The sequence below is a fragment of the Pteropus vampyrus genome, unplaced genomic scaffold, assembly GCF_000151845.1.
Source record: "Pteropus vampyrus isolate Shadow unplaced genomic scaffold, Pvam_2.0 Scaffold126, whole genome shotgun sequence".
Taxonomy (NCBI): Eukaryota; Metazoa; Chordata; class Mammalia; order Chiroptera; family Pteropodidae; genus Pteropus; species Pteropus vampyrus.
Genome location: NW_011888907.1, coordinates 3,568,562 through 3,588,938, shown reverse-complemented (window position 1 = coordinate 3,588,938; position 20,377 = coordinate 3,568,562). Strand labels below are relative to the sequence as shown.

The 20,377-nt window shown below is 47.0% G+C and overlaps 1 protein-coding gene across 3 annotated transcripts in view; it reads left to right on the top strand.

Moving 5' to 3' along the window:
• The window catches only part of PGPEP1 (pyroglutamyl-peptidase I), a 20,792-nt gene extending 6,972 nt beyond the window's left edge, over positions 1-13,820 (top strand). For 2 of the 3 annotated variants that reach the window (XM_011366796.2, XM_023534509.1), the window contains 3 exons: positions 5,441-5,557; positions 6,507-6,739; positions 9,120-13,820. In XM_011366796.2, coding sequence (XP_011365098.1) covers positions 5,441-5,557; positions 6,507-6,739; positions 9,120-9,312 — 543 coding nt within the window. In that variant the 3' untranslated portion in view covers positions 9,313-13,820. Of the gene's footprint in view, positions 1-5,440; positions 5,601-6,506; positions 6,740-9,119 lie in introns of all 3 variants that reach the window. The other variant, XM_023534510.1, reaches the window with a different exon arrangement.
• Positions 13,821-20,377: the final 6,557 nt, after the last annotated feature.

Here is a 20,377-nt window from a genome sequence, read left to right as displayed (position 1 = left end):
ATTTCACTCAGCATGTTTTTGAGGTTCATCCATGTCGTAGCATGTGTCAGAATTTCCTTCCTTTTTAAGGGTTAAATAACATTCTATTGTATGTAAATACCACATTTTGTTTAGTCATTAGTTGATGGGCATGTGAGTTGTTTTCACCTTTTGGTTAATGTGAACATTAACCAAATGCGAACATGCGTATATGAATATCTGTTCAAGTCCCTGCTGTCAATTCTTTTGGGTTTATACCTTGATGTAGGATTGCTGAGTCATGATAATTCTGTGTTTAATATTTTGGAGCAACAGCCAGATTGTTTTCCACAGCAGCTGCACCATTTCACATTCCTACCACAGTGCACAAAGGTTCCAGATTCTCTATATCCTCGCCAACACTTGTTATTTTTCTTAAAAAAACAAAAAACAAAAAACAAAAAAACCCCAAAACACCTATCCTGGTGGATGTTAAGTGGCATCTCATGGTTTTGATTTGCATTTCTCTAATGACTCATCATGTTGAGCATCTTTTCATATGTATGTTAATGGTCAATTTGTATATCTTCTTTAGAGAAATGTCTGTCTCCTTTGCCTGTTTTAAAATTGGGTTGTTAGTGGGGTTTTTTGTTGTTGTTATTGTAGTCATTCTTTATATATTCCAGATATTGATCCCTTGTCAGATATGTGATTCACAGATATTTTCTCTCACATTCTGTGAGCTGTCTTTTCACTGTTTATTGTGTCCTTTACACAAAAGTGGGTTTTTTTTTTTAATTTTAGTGAAGTTTAATTTCTCTTTTTTTCTCTTATTGTCTGTGCTTTTGGTGTCATTGAATATGTTTTTAAGACAGAAAAGAGCTCAGTAGGTGTCCTCTTAGGAATTAGGGGAAGACTCATTTATAAACCCTAAAGTTTTTCCCCTGTCTCTAAGATATTCTGAGTCTGAGGTCAGAAAGCAGCTTTAATTTGACAGTATCACTTATAAATAGGTACTGATCCTGCCATGCAGCAAGGCTACTTCTTAGCTTTTATGCCTTATATATTATGCAAGAAATGTGCACAAGGATGTTTGCTGCAGTATGGCTTATAATTGAGGAAAATTAGAAGCCACTTAAATATTCCAGTGTAGGAGAATGTTTAAATGTATAGCAGCTAATTTCTGAGATGGAATATTATGCAGCAGGGAAAAAGGAATGAAAAGGATCTACATGTAACAATGTAGCTAGATGTTTAAAACCACCGGCTGAGTGGAGAAGACATAGTTGCTAAAGGATACAGTTGATGTAAAAATAAATACTATGTGTTTTCTCAGGTGTGTATAGATCTGAGTGGGTGTGTGTGCCTGTGCTGTTAACAATACACCTCTGAAGTATGGAGCTGGGACCTGGGCTTGGAGTGAGGTGGCTTCAAACTTGATCTGTCTGGCTTTTTAAAAAATATGCTGTTTTAATGCCCTTTTCTGCCTATTTCATCATTCTACCATCTGTTGTTGCTGGGCCTGTTTCTATTGATTGATTTTCCACCTTGTTCTGGATGGTAATTTTCTGTTTCTTTGCATGCCTGGTAAGTTTCAGTTTCATGCCAGACATTGTGAGTTTCACCTTATGGCATGCTGAATACTTTTGTATTGCCTCTAAATGTTCTTGAGCTTTGTTCTGGGCTATTAACTGTTAAGTTGCTGGAAACAGTTTCATGCTTTCAGGCTTGCTGTTAAGTTTTGTTAGGCAGAACCAGAGCAGTTTTTATTCCCAGGGCTAATTTTTCCCAGGGCTCACTTCTTTATGTTTTTCCATTCTGGCTGGTGGGGACACCAAGTATTTCTAGCCCCATGTGAGTTCTGAGGGTCGGTCCCTCTGATACTTTCAAGTAGCTCTCTCTGTCTGGCCTCAACATACACGTATGTGCCCACCAGTCCATGGACCCTCAAAAGATCTGTGGATCAATATTCATCTATCTCTCTCTATCTCCCCCCACCACATGCACTTTCTCCCCTCTTCTCCCTCTCTCTTTCCTCTCTCTCCCTCCAGCTATCTTCTCTCTGGGACTTCTCCCTGCAAATTGTAGCCATCTTACCCTTTCTAGAACCTCAGCTTTGACTCCTCAACTAAAACATTATTTTACACATTTTGTCTATTTTCCCCCCAGTGGTTCCAGACAGAAGGATAAATCTGAGTCCTATGGCTCCATTTTAGCCAGAAGTTACTTTGATTTTTTTTTTTTAAAGGAAGCACATTTACATTTTAAAATATAGTTAAGTTAGTATGTTTTGAGTGCTTTTTAGGTGCCATGCCTTTCATGTGTATTATTTTGTTTTTCCTCCCTATGACATGGGTTAATCCCTACTGTTAATCCTGTTTACAGGTGAGGGAACTAAAGCACAGAGAGGGTGAGTGACTTGCCTGAGGTCACAAAGCCAGTGAATGTGGGGAGGAACAAATCTGGTCACCTCTGGAGGCCACACTCCTGCCTCCTACCCTCCACCATTCATGCAATTAAGAGCTACTTTTTTAAAGTTGATATTAAACTTATACATAAAACTAACCATTTTTAAAGTGCTTAATTCAATAGCATTTAGCACATTCACAATGTTATGTAACCACCACCTCTTATCTAGTTCTGGAACATTTCCATCACCTCAAAAGGAAACCCCATCCCCTGAGCGGTCACTCCCCATCCACCCTCCCCTGAGCCCCTGGCAACCACTAATGTGCTTTCTGTGGATTTGCCTGTTCTGGATATTTCATGTAAATGGAATCAAACATGTGGCTTTTTGTGATGCTTCTTTTACTCAGCATCGTTTTCAGTTTTCATCCATGTTGTAGAGTGTGTCAGTGCTTCACTCCTTATGGCCGAGTAATAGTCTTCTGTGTGAGGAACCCACATTTTGTTTATCCTTTCATCCATCGATAGACACTTGAGCTTTCTCTAATTTTTGGAGATTATGAATAGTGAGGAGCTATTTTTAAATGTAGAAAAGAGGGGTCCCAGCCAGCAGCTAGTCCAAATACCTATTTACAGTTGAGGAAGGCAAGGCACCCTCAGGAGGGTCCCGTATGTGTGCAGGGTCACCTAGGTCTGTGTGTGTTTGCAGTCCAAGCTTGAGCTGCTCAGTTGTTTAGCTGACATTCAACAAGCACCTCCCATGTGCACATGGCAAGGACACCAGCCTGTAGGGTAAGAGAGCATGGAAAGGGGGCTGGGCATCCCGAGGTCTTCTCTGGAGAGGAGGCTGAGACACGAAGGCTAAGGAGGAGTCAACTGAACGGAGAGTGAGGGAAAGAGTATTCCATGCAGACAGAATAGACGGTGCTAAGGTTCTGAGGTGGGAGTGAGCGGGTATGTGGGAGACCTGATGCTGGAGGAGTCAAAACGGGGGTGATGGGAGAAGAAGGCAAGGGGGTTAGTGGTGCCCAGACCCTGAAAGGCCTTGTGGGCCATGGTGGGATTTGGAATCTTATTCTGAGCATAGTGGGAGCCACAACAGGGTGGGAACAGGGAAAGGGCGTGATGTGATTTTAGATTCTGCCTTGGGGGTCAGGAGGCTGGGGCAGTGTGGGATGGGAGATGGTGGGACTTGGTCTCCAAATCAGTTTGCCAAACAAAACCCTGGTATATCCAGCAAACCTCAAGCAAACGATGGTCTGTTTATGTTTGGCCAAAGTTATCACTGTGGTGTGCAGTGTGCAGAACGTGGGTAAATGTTTATGAAATTGGGGACCTGAAATGGTGATTACAGATCTCCAACACTTCTCAGGGGTTTGATGTGTGAAAAGCAATACAGTAGCCTAGAAATTGCAGTTGCACGCTGGCAAGCATGTGCCTGCGTTGTCTACAAATCCTCAAACCCTTCAAAGAATGTCCCCCCTGGTCTCTTTGCACAGTCCAGGAAGCGGAGGCTTAGATGAAAAGGGAGCACAAAGAGCGAAAATATGAAGTGACCGAGAAAAATGATTGTGGGAGAAGTGAAATATTTTACAAAGCTTATTCTTTAGCATATTTTAAGTGTTTTAAAATCAGTTTTACACAAAAACAGCCCGCTTGTCTCTCTAGCTATCTGCCCCAGCAGCACTGTACAGTTCACTCGTACGCCAGTGTTTGGGGTGCAGGTTTGCACTCTGCCCTCATCTGTCGGGCTGTGGAATTTCTCGGGGTAGGGGGCCCTTCCTGGTTCACTGGGCTTGGCCAGAGGGACAGGATCCCAGTTCCTGGCGTTGACATTTGAGAATCCCCGCCATGCACCATCATGCCCCACCCACACTCAAAGTGTCCTTGTCTCCAGGTAACCTGATGCACCCTCTTTGAGGTGAAGTTTATAATTATCTACCAGTGAGGAGGGACCTGCCTTTCCAGGCATCGGATATTCTCCAAAGTAACTACAGTGATTGGGTGCAGAGTTGGGACAGCATGGATAGAAGCCACTGCAAGAGACAAGAACTCACCTACAGCAAAATCAGCAAGGCCAGTCACAAAAAATGCTTCTCCTAGGACCCGCCCACAGAACTGGATAATGTCCGACAGTGGTAGCATTTTAAAACCACTGCATGAAATCTGAGAATAATATGAAACAGCCCTACCTAAATCATTATTTGAAGTATTTTACTATGAATAATTTACTAAGAATACTCATATTTTCATACTGAGCCAAAACCTTCATCCCCAAACATCTCTGCCCACCTCTGGGTACTGGGGCTGGCAGAATCACTATTCTTCCAGCAAATTTGATTCTGGGCCTACTGTGTGCTGTGCCTTAGGCCAGCAAGGTGGTGGCCTCTGCCTGCAAGGAGTTAACAGGCAGACCCTTGGTGGAGCACACTGAGAATCTGAGGAAAGCTTCAGTGTTTCCCTAGAAAAGTATACTCACAGTGATCTATAGCCCATTTTTGTATATAGTTCATGACATTCTTAAACCACCTTTTGCCCCATATGGTTCGGCGCTCCCTAGGGAGTTGGATCCCTCTAGAAATGTATACTGAGACTTTGCTATGTGCCACGCACCACGTCTATAGTTCTTACCAGGCGTAACAGAGAGGAAAGTGAAACAACAACCAAAACATTAGTAACACCGGGCAACATCATTTGAGCACCTGTAATGTGCCAAGCATTGCTTGGACCTCTTATTGTGAATTCATTCATTTAATTCTTTAACCACCTTGCAGGGTAAGTACTCTTTTATGCCTATTTTAGGGATGAGGAAACAGGCTTGGAGAGGTTAAGTAACATGTCCGTGAGTTCAAACCAGAGGCTGCAATATCATACCACTGCTCATGGACGTGCACAGAGTTTGAGGAGAGTGGATGGGAGAGGAGCTTCGGGGTGGACTGGCACATTCATCCCATGTTCTGCACAGTGTCAGGAGCCCCACCTGTTTTCTGAGGATAAGTCAGTTTATCTCCAGGGTAACCACTGTCCCTGCAGCCCTCACCTAATGCCAGAACACTCCCTCTGCTCTCACTTCTAGGAGCTGGAGAAGCTGGGCCTTGGCGACAGTGTGGACTTGCACGTATATGAGATTCCAGTCGAGTACAAGACGGTCCAGAGGCTCATCCCCGCCCTGTGGGAGAAGCATAGCCCACAGGTGAGTGGGGCGAAGGCAGGTGCTTCCTCATCAGGACCTGCAGGTGGGCGCCCCACACCAGGATGATTTGTGTGGCTTTGTTCCTGCTCTGATCACATGTAATCAACATTAAAAAAAAAATCGCTAATGAGACATTTTACATTCTTTTTTTGTGCCCAGTCTCCGAAATCTGGTGTGTTTTACACTTTACATCTTGATTTGTACCAGCCACATTTCAGGTGCTCGGCTCGGTAGCCACATGTGTGGTCCATGTCTCCCTGTATTTTAAATGTTCACATATTTTCTTACCATGCCCGTTCTGTGTATAAGCATACAAACCAATAATTGATAGTCGATGTTAAACTGTATTCAGTTTGGTGTCCCACTTTTTATAAATATTTTATCATGAGCATTTAATCACATAGTCATTAAACATTCTCCCTAAACATTATTTTAATCACTGGGTAATTTTTAGTAAATAACTATTCTATTATTGGGAGTGCCACTTGTTTCCATGTTTTTTCTCACTTTTATAAATAACACTGAAGTGACCATTAAGAGGTTATTACATCTTTCATTATTTTTAGGCTAGATTCCTATACCTTGTCTTTTGCACTTGGCAATATGTCTTAAAGATCATTCCTTATAGAATTTCTTTGGGCATTTTAACAGCTACATAAGTAGTTCATAATTTAGCCAAACCCTACACATGGCTAATTAAGTCATTCAACTATTTGATTGTATTAACAAAGCTTTAATGAACATCTTTGCATGTTTCACATCCTTGCATGTTTCGCTTGGCATACCTTTCTGCAAGAGTGACTGCAGGATATATTCCAGCAGCAAGAAGTCAGAAACAGTGTAACCCTGGGTTGAGCCTAGTGAGGATGCTGCCCTCTCCTTGGCAGGGGAGGGAGGACCCCCCAGTCCTATGGACAGACCCTGTTAAGCCCTGCCTGTCTGTCTGCAGCTGGTGGTACATGTGGGTGTGTCAGGTATGGCTACCACAGTCACGCTGGAGAAGTGTGGGCACAACAAGGGCTACAAAGGGCTGGACAACTGCCGCTTTTGCCCTGGCTCCCAGTGCTGCGTGGAGGATGGGCCTGAAAGCATTGACTCTATCATCGACATGGACGCTGTATGTAAGAGGGTCACTACACTGGGCCTGGATGTGTCAGTGACCATCTCGCAAGATGCCGGCAGGTAGGGCACCACGGGGTGGGTATGAGTAGGGGGTTCCCTCCTCTACCAGTCTAGGCTGGTGTTAAACAAGCCAAATGTGTTGACTTTGGCCTCTGTGCTGAGCACTCACCATGCATGAGCCACAGAACTAAGTATATACACTTAATAGGTCCTACTGATTCTGCTTCTGGAATTCATTACTTATGGAGCTGCCCATTTTGCCATCTCCCATCTGGATGCTGCCCCAGCCAACTCCCTGGTGTTCCTCCTGTCACCTCTACCCAATCCCAACAGCCCTTCTCCTCCGAGCAGTCTATTTCTCTAATATTTCCTGTGGTTGCTGTAACACAACCATAAACCTGGTGGCTTAGGACAACAGAAATTTCTTCTCTCCCAGTTCTGGAGCCTAGAAGTCCAGAATCAAAGTGTAGGCAAGGTTCTTTCCTTCTTGATGTTCTAAGGGGGAATCTATATGTTCCCTGCCTCTCTCTAGGCTTATGGTGGCTGCTAGCAACTCTTGGCATTCCTTGGCTTGTAGATACATCACCTAATCTTTTCCTCTGTCTTCATATGGCCTTCTTATAAGGACTCCAGTCATTGGATTTAGGACCTACCATAGTCTTAATATGTCCCCATCTTGAATAATTACATCTGCCAAACCCCATATCCAAATAAGATCTCATTCTGAGATTCTGGGTGAACATGAATTTGGGAGGGAGACTTATAAGTCTTTTATAAATTTAAGTCAGATGGTGACTGTTTCTTGTTTAATCGCTTCTACAGTTCTCACTGCACCTAGAATAAAATCCCACCGTCTCCCCACCATCCTCAGGTGCTGTGTGGTCTGGTTCCCGCCCACCTCTCCACCCTCATCTGCTTCCACTTTCTAGAGTCTGAATTTCAGACTCACAAATGAGCCTCCTCCTGTTCCTCAAACACACCAAACTCACTCTAGCCTCAGGGTCTTTGCTCAACCTGTGGCCTCTGCCCAGACTCACCTCCCTCTGATAAGGCCTCTTTCGGGTCTTAGCTCCCACATGTCATGTCACCTTCTTAGAGAGGCCTCCCTAACGTCCCAGACCAAGTTGTGTCCTCTGTTCTACTCCTCTCAGCACCAGGTACCTTGATTTATCAATACTTCTTATACTTCTCCAGCCCGAAGGCAGCAGGTGGCAAATTCAGTTGACTGACTAAAAGTAGGAGTCACTGAATTTATCATCAGTCTCTTTTTAAAACTAGTTTTAAGTTGCCAAATAATTCTGGAATATGTTTTCATATATTCCCACTGTAAAAAAAATTCTCTTGCCCTCCCTCCTTCCCCCTAGCGATCCCTCTGTTAAATCAGACTTAAATTCTGAAACTTTTCTATCACCCACATGTTTCCATACATGTACAGAATACTCGATGTGCTACTTTAGGATTTTGTCCTGTTTTGCTTTGCTTTTATGTGGATGGGGTTACATGGCGTGCATTTTCCTAAGCGTTTCCTTCCTCACTTTCACTTGTGAACATGTGACAGGGTCTTAGTGAGTTCTCTGTCTTTCTTTGGATTTATCACATGCTTGTAAATGGCTGCATAGTATTGCACTGTGTTTAATAAACCAGAGTTTATTAAGCCACTCCTTTGTCAGTGGACCCTTAGGTTGTATCATACATGGTCTATTTGAACTGCCATAACAAAATATGGGGTGGTGGGGGGGCTTATAAACAACAGAAGTGTGTTGCTCACAGTTTTGGAGGCTGGGAAGTTCCAGATCAGGGTGTCAGCGTGGCAGTGTTCTGATGAAGACCCTCCTCCGCACAGCCTGCTTCTCATGATTTCACGTGGTAGGAGGAGTGAGAGCATGCTGGGATCTCTTTTTAAGGGCACTAACACTTTTGATGAGGGCTCTCACTTCCCAGAGGCCCCATCTCTTAATACCATCACTTCGGGAGTTTAAGGCTTCAACACCTGAATTGTGTGTATGTGTGTTGAGAGAGAGACACAAACATTCAGACCCTAGTAAGTTGCTTCCTGTTCTTCTGCTTTGATAAATAACATTGCAGTGAACACCTTGTTTATCTTTCTTGTGCCCTCATGCAGATGGCTCCCGAAGGTAGATTCTAAAAACTGGAAATACCAGATTATAAAGACAGCATTTAGAATTTTGCGAGCCTGCTACATTGTCTTCCCCTGGGGCAATTTGCAACCCTGCTAGCAGCATCTCACACTGCCTACTTCCCCTCATACACACCAGCATTAGGAATTATCATTCTTGCCAACTTAGGGAAGGAGAAGCAGTATTCCATCTTGTGGACTTTTGGTGAGGTTGGGGATTTTACAGGGAGTTTGGATAAAAGCTGTCCTGTTAGTCTGACCCTGTTTTGGTCTCCCTCCTGCCCCCCACACCCTGCGGCTTAGGTACCTCTGCGACTTCACCTACTACACCTCTCTGTACCAGAGTCATGGCCGCTCAGCCTTTGTCCATGTGCCCCCGCTGGGCAAGCCATACAACGCAGACCAGCTGGGCAGGGCACTGCGGGCCATCATCGAGGAGATGCTGGGTGTCCTGGAGCAGTCAGAAGACAAAATCAACTGTCGCCACAAACACTGAGAGTGCCTCAGGCCTCCCAAGACCTCATCCCTCCAGGGACCCCAGGAAGAGACAAAGCCTTCGGCTGAGGATCTGATTTGGAGCAAATATTTCGATTTACACACCTCCTCTCTCTCTTGCTCTGCAAAAGTGCTGATCAATTTGAAGGAGGCAGCTGAAGATTTTTTTTTCTCTATTTTTCTTTGCATCTGAGGGCACAGCCATGATGGCTGGGAGGCCCGTGGGTGCAGACTTCCTCAGAGAACACCGATCGGGTGTATCTCCGCTTTCTCTGCTCTCACGTCTGGGGCAACCTGTTTACCTGCTCTTCTAGGTCTCTGGTGAAGAGATTCCAGAATTCCCTCCATCCTGTGACTGCTTTTCCCAAACTTAAAAGCCTCTCAAAGAGTCTTTGCCCTGATCCGTGTCCCAACACCCAGACAGCCCAGAAAGGGCTGCCATGGGATATCGTGTGGGTTTTTTAAAATTATTATTCTCTTTTTTAAAACAATAGTTCTAGTTTGGGCACAGAGCAATTTATATTCCCTTTGGTTAAAACACAGGCTTTAGCCAACAACAAAAGTGTCTTTTTTCCTGGGATGCGGCCCCTTCTGCCTCCTGCCCCCTCCTCCAAATCGGACCCGTATCTTTGTTTGGGAACTGACATTGAGGTCCCCTTGCCAGGATGGGGCAGGGCCCATGGCCAGACCATGGGAGAGGGGAGGGTCTGCTGCCCCAGGAGATTGAAAGGGTTGGCTGACCCTTTCAACACCCTAGCCATGAATTTTGGAACAGAACTGCCGAAGGGAAAGCAGGCCTTGTCATTTTGACATGCACATGACTTTTTTTTAATATGTAAAAATTTGTAGCAGCTGCAAACCCACCCCACATCTGGTCTGGATTTTCTCAGCCTTAGTGCTGGGGACCAGCTTCTTATTCTCCTTAAGAGGGGCCCCAAATCAGGGCCCAGGGGCGAGAGTTTGCTGAACTCCATATGTGCTGGCACTTTTGAGCAGGAGGGCAGTTGGGCAGCCAACGACCTTCGTGTAGACAGTTTTGGGAGACACACTCAGACTCGGGAGTAAATTTTTATTTCACTCTCTGGTGACTTTGAACTTACCAGCCAGGGACTAGAGTGATGTCCCCCAGGAGGTAACTAAATTCAGCTGGACCTTGACACCATCAGAGGGACAAGGTGGTAGCAGCAACCATGAAGCCAATAGAGAAAAATACATGTTTTGGAAGTATTCTTCTATCTTTTGGAGAACATGCAGTTTTCTTATTTCCCCAAGTGTGAAGTGTGCTGGAATCTGATGCTGTTTTGGAGCACATTGGTGTTTCCCAGCATGCAGTTCTTTTTAAAACAGTTGAGATTTGTGTTTCGTTCTGTTTTCTTAAGCATTCACCCTCTTTCCTTCCAGTTCCAAGGCCCAGGGTGGTTCCTGCCTCTGCTGTGCTTCTGCATCACTTGGGAACCAGACTGATAGGTTTATGAGTTAAAGGCATTTTCTGAGTCCTGGCCTTTCTCTGGAGGGAGAGAGTGGGCACAGGTGGGTAACTTGGGGTGGATGCTTGGCAGTGGGCGTGAACTATGCCTGGCAGGTTGAAATGATTGGGCTTCTGCTCCCCTATCCATGCCAGCTCTCCCTCTGCCAGAAACACCCTCTCCATGTCCTCAGTCTGAGTTTGCAGTCTCCTAAGAAATCTGGTGTATGAGATGTCATTGCATCTGCTCCCTTAGCTGGCTTCTGTGAGCAGAACGAGCAGAAGTTGTGGCTCTTTTGAATGTAGGGGGCTCAAGGCCAGGCGGGTCCCCCACAGGTCTTATTCAGAACAACACATTCCATCTAGCTCTGTTCCCCAAGGGTCTGATCTATGGGGCTCTGAAGAGGAAGTGAATCTAAACAAGATGAGGAAGGGGGTGGTGACTGGAGGTGAGCCAGGTCCAAGCTTAGCTGGGCACCCTCTGGAACCCAGACACACCCTCCCCAAATTACACATTTTCATCTTTCTTTTGTCCTCATTTCGCCTCTCTGTTTGAAGCACCCTGTGATTTAGCAGCTTAGAGATGTAACTTATTGTCTGGTCATTGTTGAGTGTGTGTGTGTCATTTTTGTGTTCCAGCATTGGTTTTAGATTTCTTCGAGTTGAGCCGGAATCCTGTCTTTGTCCATGATGCAGAGCATTTAGCTCATTTTTATTTAATCAGATAGCCATTAAACATTTCACTCACTCCCTGCCAGTTTTTTTTTTCTCCTGTTTTTAAATTTTTAATCTTTTTCTTGTGGGCAAACTCATCTATTCAGTCTATGATGTATGTGTCTGCATTTTTTGGGTCTCAGACTAAAATGTCCTTTCGTGAGAAGGGGGAACCAGGTCCTACTCCTTGTCCCTTGTCATTTTCAGAGTCTCAAATCAGGGTGGAAGGCACACAGAAAGGGACAAAAGGATGGGTCTCTGAAATGGGTGCAGCTTGTCAGGCATGGAGGAGAGCGATGCCAGGAGAAGTGAGTGCGGCAGTGTTAATGATGGAAAGATAGGCTGAGGGATACGGTGTGAAGGCTGGTGGGGAGATGGTAAGAAGTGATGCTGGGAGGGTAGGAGGGTCTTGTAGGAAAGCTGAGGGGGCCTCTCCCTGGTGAACCCCTGTGGGTAGTGTTGGGGAATGGGGACAGGGAGAGTGATCTGGGCATCTGGAAACAGCATCTCTTTAAGATGCTAGAGCCTCTGCATGTAGTGGTATGCACTATACCATAGCCCCTATGGTAGTGGTATGTGTATGAGTATGTAGCTTGAAAAAGAAAGAAGATGGAGTGGATAGAAGGAAAGGTGGGAAGAAGGAGAAATTTGAGTTGGTGTTCTGGGCTAGGTGCCACCTGGCCCACCTGGCTCAGTCAAGGAACAGTCAAGGTCCCCTGGCCACTAGGAGGGACGGGGCCAGGCCAGGGGCAAATTGGTGTCAGGTCTTTGGGGGAAATTATTAGATTGCAATAGTTTCAGCAAGGAAAATAGTATTCAGCTTCCCCGCTTGTTGCTGGCATGGAAACTTCTATAATAGAAACTGCTTGCTCAGGAGGACAGCTGGAAAAGTAGATTTGAGATGCCTTGTTGTTATCTTAGAAGTTTCTGCCTAGAAGCTGGGCCAGCTGGGGTGTGTGTACACCAGGATGCCTGTGACCCCTGGGCGGTAACCAAGCAGGGGAGGGGAGCTGCTCAGGGAAATCCGCCCACCATACTGGCCTCTTTTTTACCACCACTGTCTAGACTGTTGACCTTTGACCTCTCCACCCCTTGGAGTGTCTGAACTCAGAACTCCCTTTTGGGGATGGAACAAAGCCCCATTCTTCTCTGTGACCCCAGCTTCCACCTGGAGACCGCTAGAAGCCCTTGTGAGCATACACCCAGTGTAGGGCACTAACGGTGGTTATAGGGGCAGAGGCAGGCCACCTTAGTGCTAGATTGTCCCCGCCGCCCGCCTCCCCCAGCCCAAATCCCCACAGCCATGAATCCCATGGCATCCACAGACTTGGAGGAGTTGAAAAGGGCTTTGTTTTCACGTTCCAAATTAAATTTCCCTTCTCTAGGCACAAGTGCCTCATAAGGACCTGGGGCTGCTGCTGGGTGAGAAAATACATTAAAAGCCAGGGTCCCTCTTAGACCCATGGCAGAATGGCTATTTGGGGTAGGGGCATATACTGATGTCACATCTTGAAAGTTAATTCATAGATGGGTGCTGAACATGCCTGCCAAGAGGCCCTGTCCTCTGGTTCAGGAGCAGTTGTCACAAGCTGAGTATCTGGGACTCCCAAACCTCAAGGGCTTCAATCCAGCCCCGAGCTGCACTCCCCCTGCCCTGAAAATCCATTTCTCATCTCCGTCTCCTCACCCAAGCCTTCCCTTCAACTGCCCAGAGACCCACAGAAGTGCCTGCCTCTCCTATATACACAGGGCAGAGAGAGGGGGATGGGACCCCATGCTCTGGGAGGTGGCCTTGGCTCCCGACTACCCAGTGTGGGGGAGAGAAATGTCAGGGTCACCTGAGCTGTTCGCAGGGGTGGGGCCTAGGGCAAGTGGCTTTTGTGTCCTACACACTGTCTCTAAGAAATAGCAGAGAAAGCCAGTTCGGAGCAAGTTCTCCGCTCCCAGGCCTTTGGAATCCTCGAACTGTGGGAGGCCCCACCTGAAACGTGGGAGGTGGAGTTGGCTTTCTGCCTGCCTGGGAGGTTCCTAGCATGTTTCTGGGGGCTCTCCCAAAATCTCAGGTTTCTATTTTGTCATAAATCTCTCTCTAGAAAAAACCTTTCCTGCCCAAAGTGACTGTATCTTCTGTACCCAACAAGGGCCGGGCCCCAGCACCCTCGGGGTGGCTTCTCCCCAACCCCCAGAGTTCCTTGAGTGCCTTGTCCTGAAACCTTCATGCCTGGGACCCCAGGCTGGGGAAGTGTCTGCTAGACTTTGTTGGGGGCTGGGGCCTTGGAGACCCCAAACTTGACACTCCAGAAAGCAAATAAATCAGTTGAGAGATGTGATTTTTTGCGTGTCTTTGTGAGAAGTTGGCATCCACCAGGTCACCCTCAGCCTGGGGGGCATCAGTGGGCCGAGAGGCTTCAAATCACCAGAATTTCTGTCCTTGGTGTGTGACTTGGGGCTCCGTTTGTGGTGGCTGCTACAAGTGTGCTGAATGAATAATGATGAGAGGATTTCTGTACTAAGTGGTCTCCCTCACAATTCACTGTATTTGTTTTGATGCACAGAGAGGTTGAGTAACTCACCCATGGTCACACAGCAAGGGGGCCCTCCAGGATCTGAATCATGATTGTATCAACCCCCAGCGTGTGCAGAATTCTCACTCACACAACCCTGTGAGGGGCTACCATTACCATCTTTTACAGATGGGGAAACTGAGGCTCTGCTAGTTGAAGCCCCTTGTCCCACATGTCAGGGCCAGGGAGAGAAGGGACTAGAACGTGAAGCCAGGCTGGCTTCTCTGAAGCTGAGCAGCTAGAAGACTGGAAACAAGACTCAGTCATTCCCCTGTGTCTGTCCTTAGCAGGAATGAAGACACTCCAGAGTCAGTGGCTTTCAAAGAATAAACCTTTGAAATAAAGGGGCTTTGGCAATAGGACAATGTCTTATCTAGGGGAATGTGGGTGTCAGGGAAGGAGGTGCCTCCTTGAAGTCCCAGGAACTCAGGGTTTTTGTACCCCCAGAGGGTGTGTCCATTGCCAGCTTTACTCCTAAAGCCTCTCCCTGGCCTCAGGGTGTGGGCCACCGTCCAGGGAGTGACACCTAGACGCTCCTGTGACTGTCGGGATGGACTGTGGTATTTTGTGTGTCCTTTTTAGAGGAGTGATGCTTTTCCCCAATTCTGGAAGCCTCCCCTTACCTCCTTGGCCCCATGGAAACCCCTGCCTCCCCTTGGCTGCTCTGCTCAGGAAAAGCCCCAACTACACTCTTGTGTTGCAGGCCAAGAGACAAGGCTGTGTGTAGTGGCGAGTGGGTGATCGGGTGGCGGGGTGTGGAGGGGTATGGGAGAGGTAGCAGGGGTGACGGCCTAGGGGGAGGTCTGTGTTTTATTCTAAGGGCCATCCATGAGAAGTCAGGGGAGGGCTCACTTTGTTTCCTTGAGCCTCATTTTCCTCATACTCCTTGAGTTTTGTAGAATTCAATGAGATTCTGCTTTTATAGCCCTTAACTGGGTGCCTAGCACATAGTAGCTACTTTATAAATACAATTATAATTACTTCCTCCTCCAGGAAGCCCCCCTGTCTGTCTAGGTACCTCCTCTGGCTCCCACAGCTGCCTGGGTGCCACCCCACCCAGGTCCCATACTCTGGTTCCATGGGAGCCAGGGAGGACAGTCGGGTCTGTCTAGGGTCTCCTGTGTTCTTTGTACCCAGCACAGCCCTGGGCTCCACATAGGGTATGCAATAAACTACAGGAGAGAGGCTGAGTACTGGATGTTCCAACCTGTGGCCAGCAGGGGGTGCAGGGAGGCCCCAGAACCTCCTCAGAGAGGTCAACATGCGGCAGAGGGCAGGGCTCCTTCAGCAGAGGCCCTCCACCCTGCCTCTTCCCTGCCTCTGGAGACTTATCTCCTCTTCGAGTGGCCACACAAGGCACTTAGGAAGTACCTACTATGAGCTGGGCCCTGGGCTGGGGACACATCAGGGATCCAGTTGTGATGGGGGCTCCAGTGTGCGAGCAAAGTGCAGAGGTCCCAGTTGTCATAGGGGACGCACAGTCAGCTGAGGGGTGCAAAACAGATGTCAAGAGTTCATTCTAGATTAAGGCTCGGAGAGGCCGTGCTTGGCCCTATCCAACAGTTTCCCTCAGCTCTAGCCTGGACGTTCTCGGTCTTACTCTGAGGTGAGGGTCTGGGACGCCAGTGTCCCCCTTTCAGTCCACCCCATTCCAGGGACCTGCCTGGGCCTCTCCACACTCCTGGTGGCTCCCCTTCACCCACAGGAGAAAGCCAGACTCCTCTGTTGGGCATTTGAATCCCTGTTCCCATGTCTCTGCTGACTCCAGGCTGTCTCCTCTGCCTATAAGCCCCCCTCCCCCATTTATGCTTGGAGCACTCCTATGCATCCCTCATAATCCAAGGTTTGGGAAAACAAAAACAAAACAAAACAAAAAAACTCCAAGGTTTGGGGGAAGATGCTGAGGTTGTCATGGTACATGTTGAGTGTGACAGGCCTGGGTAGAGGTCAAGAGGCAAAGCGCTGTGCCTGAAATCCCAAAGGAGCCCTTCCCCCACACCCTCTTCAACTTGCCTACCGGCTCTTTCCCACATTGGCAGCTTGCCACCAGGCATTCAGCGGCTTCTACAACGAGTGCCTCAGACCTGCCTGGGCATGTCCCAGTCCCCTAGAAGGAATGAGGGGTAGGCCCAGTGTGGTGCTGATGGAGGCAGGGCGAGAGGCAGAGACAGAGAATGGGAAACTGAAAAGCAAAAATGCAGAGAGTAGAGGAGAGACAGGGACAGGGAGACAGGACACTGAGGGGCAGAGGTGACCCCAGCCAAACAAGAAGAAGGATTTGGGATTCTGGGTGACTTGGACTCAGCGTAGAGTGACTCGTGCACCGGACCGCCTCACTCTGGGCCTCAGTTTCTCCTTGTGACATGAAGCTGATCACTGCATCCAACTGGCAGAGCTGTGTGTCCATGGTCATCCGGGGCCTCACACAAAGCAGGTGCTTCACAAATGCACACTATGGTCAGTGGAACCATTATAGGAGTACTCATGCAAACCTGGGCTGGAGCGGGGTGTGTGGGGGTGGGATAGTCCACTGGGTTGGATTCACCCCAGTGGACACTTTCCGGGCAGTGAGCACATGGGGACCCGAAGCCTACTGGCTCAGCTGACCCTGTTCCTGCCCCGCCCAACTGCCCAGTTGCCCCACCTCTGCCCCTCACCAGGAACCCACACAGCTGGTCCCAGGAACTGAGCTGACCACTTCCGCCCCCCTAGCAGTCCCAGGCCTGCTGACTCACACTCAGCTGTCCCCACCCCTCCCCCACAGAGCACTGAAGGAGGGGTAGTTTGGCAGAGTCCCAAGCCCAGAAAGCAGGGAGATCATGGCCTGGAGAGGAGCGTCAGGGAGGAGAACCATACCCCAGCTTTAACTGCTTGGCAAATGAAAACACACCCTTGACAAGGAAAAAATGAATAATTGGACAGTTTTGGGTACGATTAAACTCAGTCACAATTTCAAACTTTTGGACACCTAAAAAATAAAGAAATTAAAAAGATGAGCCAGGGACTGAGAAGATATCTGTGATGCATTTAACTACCAAGGACTAGCTTTCAACATGTGAAGGTTCCCAGATACACTAGACAGAAGGAGAAGGCACCAGATAGAAAAATGGGCAGATAGCATTGTTTCCTGAGCTGCCATAATAATGACCACAAACTGGGTGGTTTAAAACATCGAGTCCCAATCTTTTTGGCACCAGGGACCGGTGTTCCTATGAGAATCTAATGCCTGATGATCTGAGGTGGAGCCGAGGCGCTGATGCTAGCGCTGGAGAGTGGCTGCGAATACAGATGAAGCTTCACTCACCACTCATCTCCTGCTGTGCAGCCTGGTTCCTAACAGGCCACGGACCTGTACCAGTCCATGGTCTGCGGGTTGGGGACCCCTGGCTTAAAACACAGTTCTGGAGACCGGAAGTCTCAAATCAAAGTATCAGCAGATCTGGAGGCTGTGAGGGACAATCGATTCCAGGCCTCTCTCCTGGCTTCTGGTGGCTTCCAGCAATCTTGGTGTTCCTTGGTTTATGGCTACATCACTCCAATCTCTGCCTCTGTCTTTCTGTGGGCTTCTTATAAGAATATCAGTCATTGGATTTAAGGCCCACCCTACTCCAGTGCGACTTCATTTTAACATAAATAAGTACATCTGCAAAGACCCTAAAGGTCATAATCTGAGGTGCCAGGTGGATGCTGGAATTTGATTCCAATGATTCTATTTTCTCTATTTTGTATTTCTTGATCTTTTCTCTAATCTTTACTATTTCCTTCCTTCTACTAGCTTTGATTTTAATTTACTCTTCTTTTTCTCCTTCATCAAAGTGCAAAGTTAGGTTATTGATCTGAGATCATTTTCAATGTAGCCATTTATAGCTATCCGTTTCCTACAAGCACTGCCTTTGTGGCATCTATAACTTGTAGTATGTTGTGATTTTGTTTTCATTCGTCTCCTTTTGTGGTGGTCTGGAACTGAACCTGTAATATCTCTGACGTATGTCTGTAGTGACACTGGGGCTTGGTCCTTAAGAAGGCATTGGTCTGGAGGAGCACAGAACCAGACACAGACACTCCAGGCCTCTGTGGTCAGGATGGGGTCACAGGGAGGCCGCTTAGCCTGAGGGAACCTGGGAAGAGAGGGTAAGGCTTATTAGAACATGGGACATCAAAGCTGTAATTGAAGAAATAAATAAATAAGAATTCGCCAGCAGGGGCCATCCCTTCCAGACTTGCCCAGGCATATCTGAACTGAACTCTGGTTGAAGTTGAGACATCATTGCCCAACCACCTATAATAATGGTTATTCTAAAATATTGAGATAGTAGCTCTAATCAAGCTTCATCTATTCAGTGCTGCTCTATAAGGGGTAATACTGAGAAACTGAGTTTTGGAGATGTTAAAAAGAAACAGCAGTTTCACTGTTAGTAAGAGTCATTGTTAGTAAGCCCCACGGGACTGAACACCTAACCTAATTGCAGTTTCAGCCTCTCCCAGGAGGGGAATTTTAAATCAATAAGTCTGAAATTTCCTGGTCAGCACTAGGGAGGCCACCTGTCTGATAAGACGCCCTGTCTTCCACTAGGGGAAGGTGACCTTGCCCAAATCGTCCTCTCTCTTCACTTTCTCGTCCCTCCCATTTCTGCCTATAGATGCCTTCCATTTTGTGCAACTCCTCGGAGCACGTTTATGTTTAGAAGGGATACTGCCTGATTTATGAATCATTAAATAAAGCCAATTAGATCTTTAAATTTACTTGTTTGAATTTTACTTCTTTAACAACGGCAAGGGATCACAGTTCTCCTTGTCCCTTGATTAGTAGATTTTAAAATGATCTCCCTTTTAGCCTCTTTCAGATCTCCTGCCATGAATATGTTTGCCTCAAGTCACAAGAAACAAACAGTGAGAGTGGGTTTGTGTGTTCTCTTGTGTATTGTGTGTATTTGATGAGGGTGACTATGGCCAAGTGGTGAAAGAAAATTCTGGGAGGTTTGGGGCTGAGCCAGGTGGAGATCACAGCCTGCCCCCCGGGGCCTGCATGCTCTGTTTACCTCCACCCTGGTCAGCCTTCAGTTGTAACGCAGGTTCCGGCCTGCTGAGCTCATCCCTGGCGGGCTGCCTGCAGCCTGCCCCACCACACCTCCCAGCTTGGCCACAGGACTGGCGATGAGGTCATCAGCTAAAGATGTTTCAGAGGGGAGCCAGATGGGTCTGGCTGCCAGCATTCCAGAATTTGGTGAAGTGGAAACTGTCATGGAGCTAACATCCCCCTTTCCCGTTCCCAGGGGATTCCCTAGGCCCTCACTGGTGCTGCGTCCCCTTGAGAAGTTCCAGGAATAAAATGAACTAATTACTGGTCCTGATTGTAAAGTGACAGATGCCCACTTGTGAGTCAGCAGCTTCACTCCTGGATATGCACAGTGGAATACTATACAGAAAAGGAAAAGGACAAACTGCCTGGCAGATAACAAAGAACACACGTGGACATGGTGTTGAGTGAAAGATGTTGGACAAGAAAAATGTACCGCTGGTTCCATTACATCACAATGGAAAACAGGCAAACTTATCCATGATAATAGAGGTGGACATGGCTGGTATCCAGGGGCAAGGAGAATGATGGGAAAGGGCCCAGGGTGGAACCTGATCCAGGAAGTAGTCCCACAGGGATGACATTGTAAAATAGCATCGAGCTGAACACCTAAGGTTAATCCTTTTTCCTTATGAAGGTCGTATCTCAACCAAAACTTAAAAATAAAAAGGCAGAGGCTGTAGGAAACATTCTGGCAACTCCTCAAAAAGTTAAACATAGATCGATGGAGAGTGATGGTATGACTCAGTAATTCCACTCTGGGCGTATCCCCACAAAAAATGAAAACAGGTCCTCAAATCTTTGTATATGGATGTTCATAGCAGCCCTATTCACGATCACCAAAAAGGTGGAAACAACCCAAATGACCATTGATAAACAAAATGCAGTGTATTCATACAGTGGAACATTACTCAGCCATAAAAAGGAGTTAAAGCATTGACTCGTGCTACAATGCGAATGAACCTTGAAAACAAGCTGAGTGAGAGAAGCCAGACACAAATGGACACAAAGTATGTGATTCCATTTATATGTGTGATATTGTGACTTATAATAAGAAATATATAGTTGGTCTCCACCCCATTTCTGGCACTGAGTTCCTAAAACCCTTGGAATTTCCTGTGAAGAGAGTGAGAAAGGTGTCTTTTGTTATGTTAATGAGACAACTTTTGGAAAACACTTAAGGATGGGAGCTGGTGGCCAGTGGAGCAAACCACATCTTTGGAAGGTTAGAGCTTTCAATCTCACC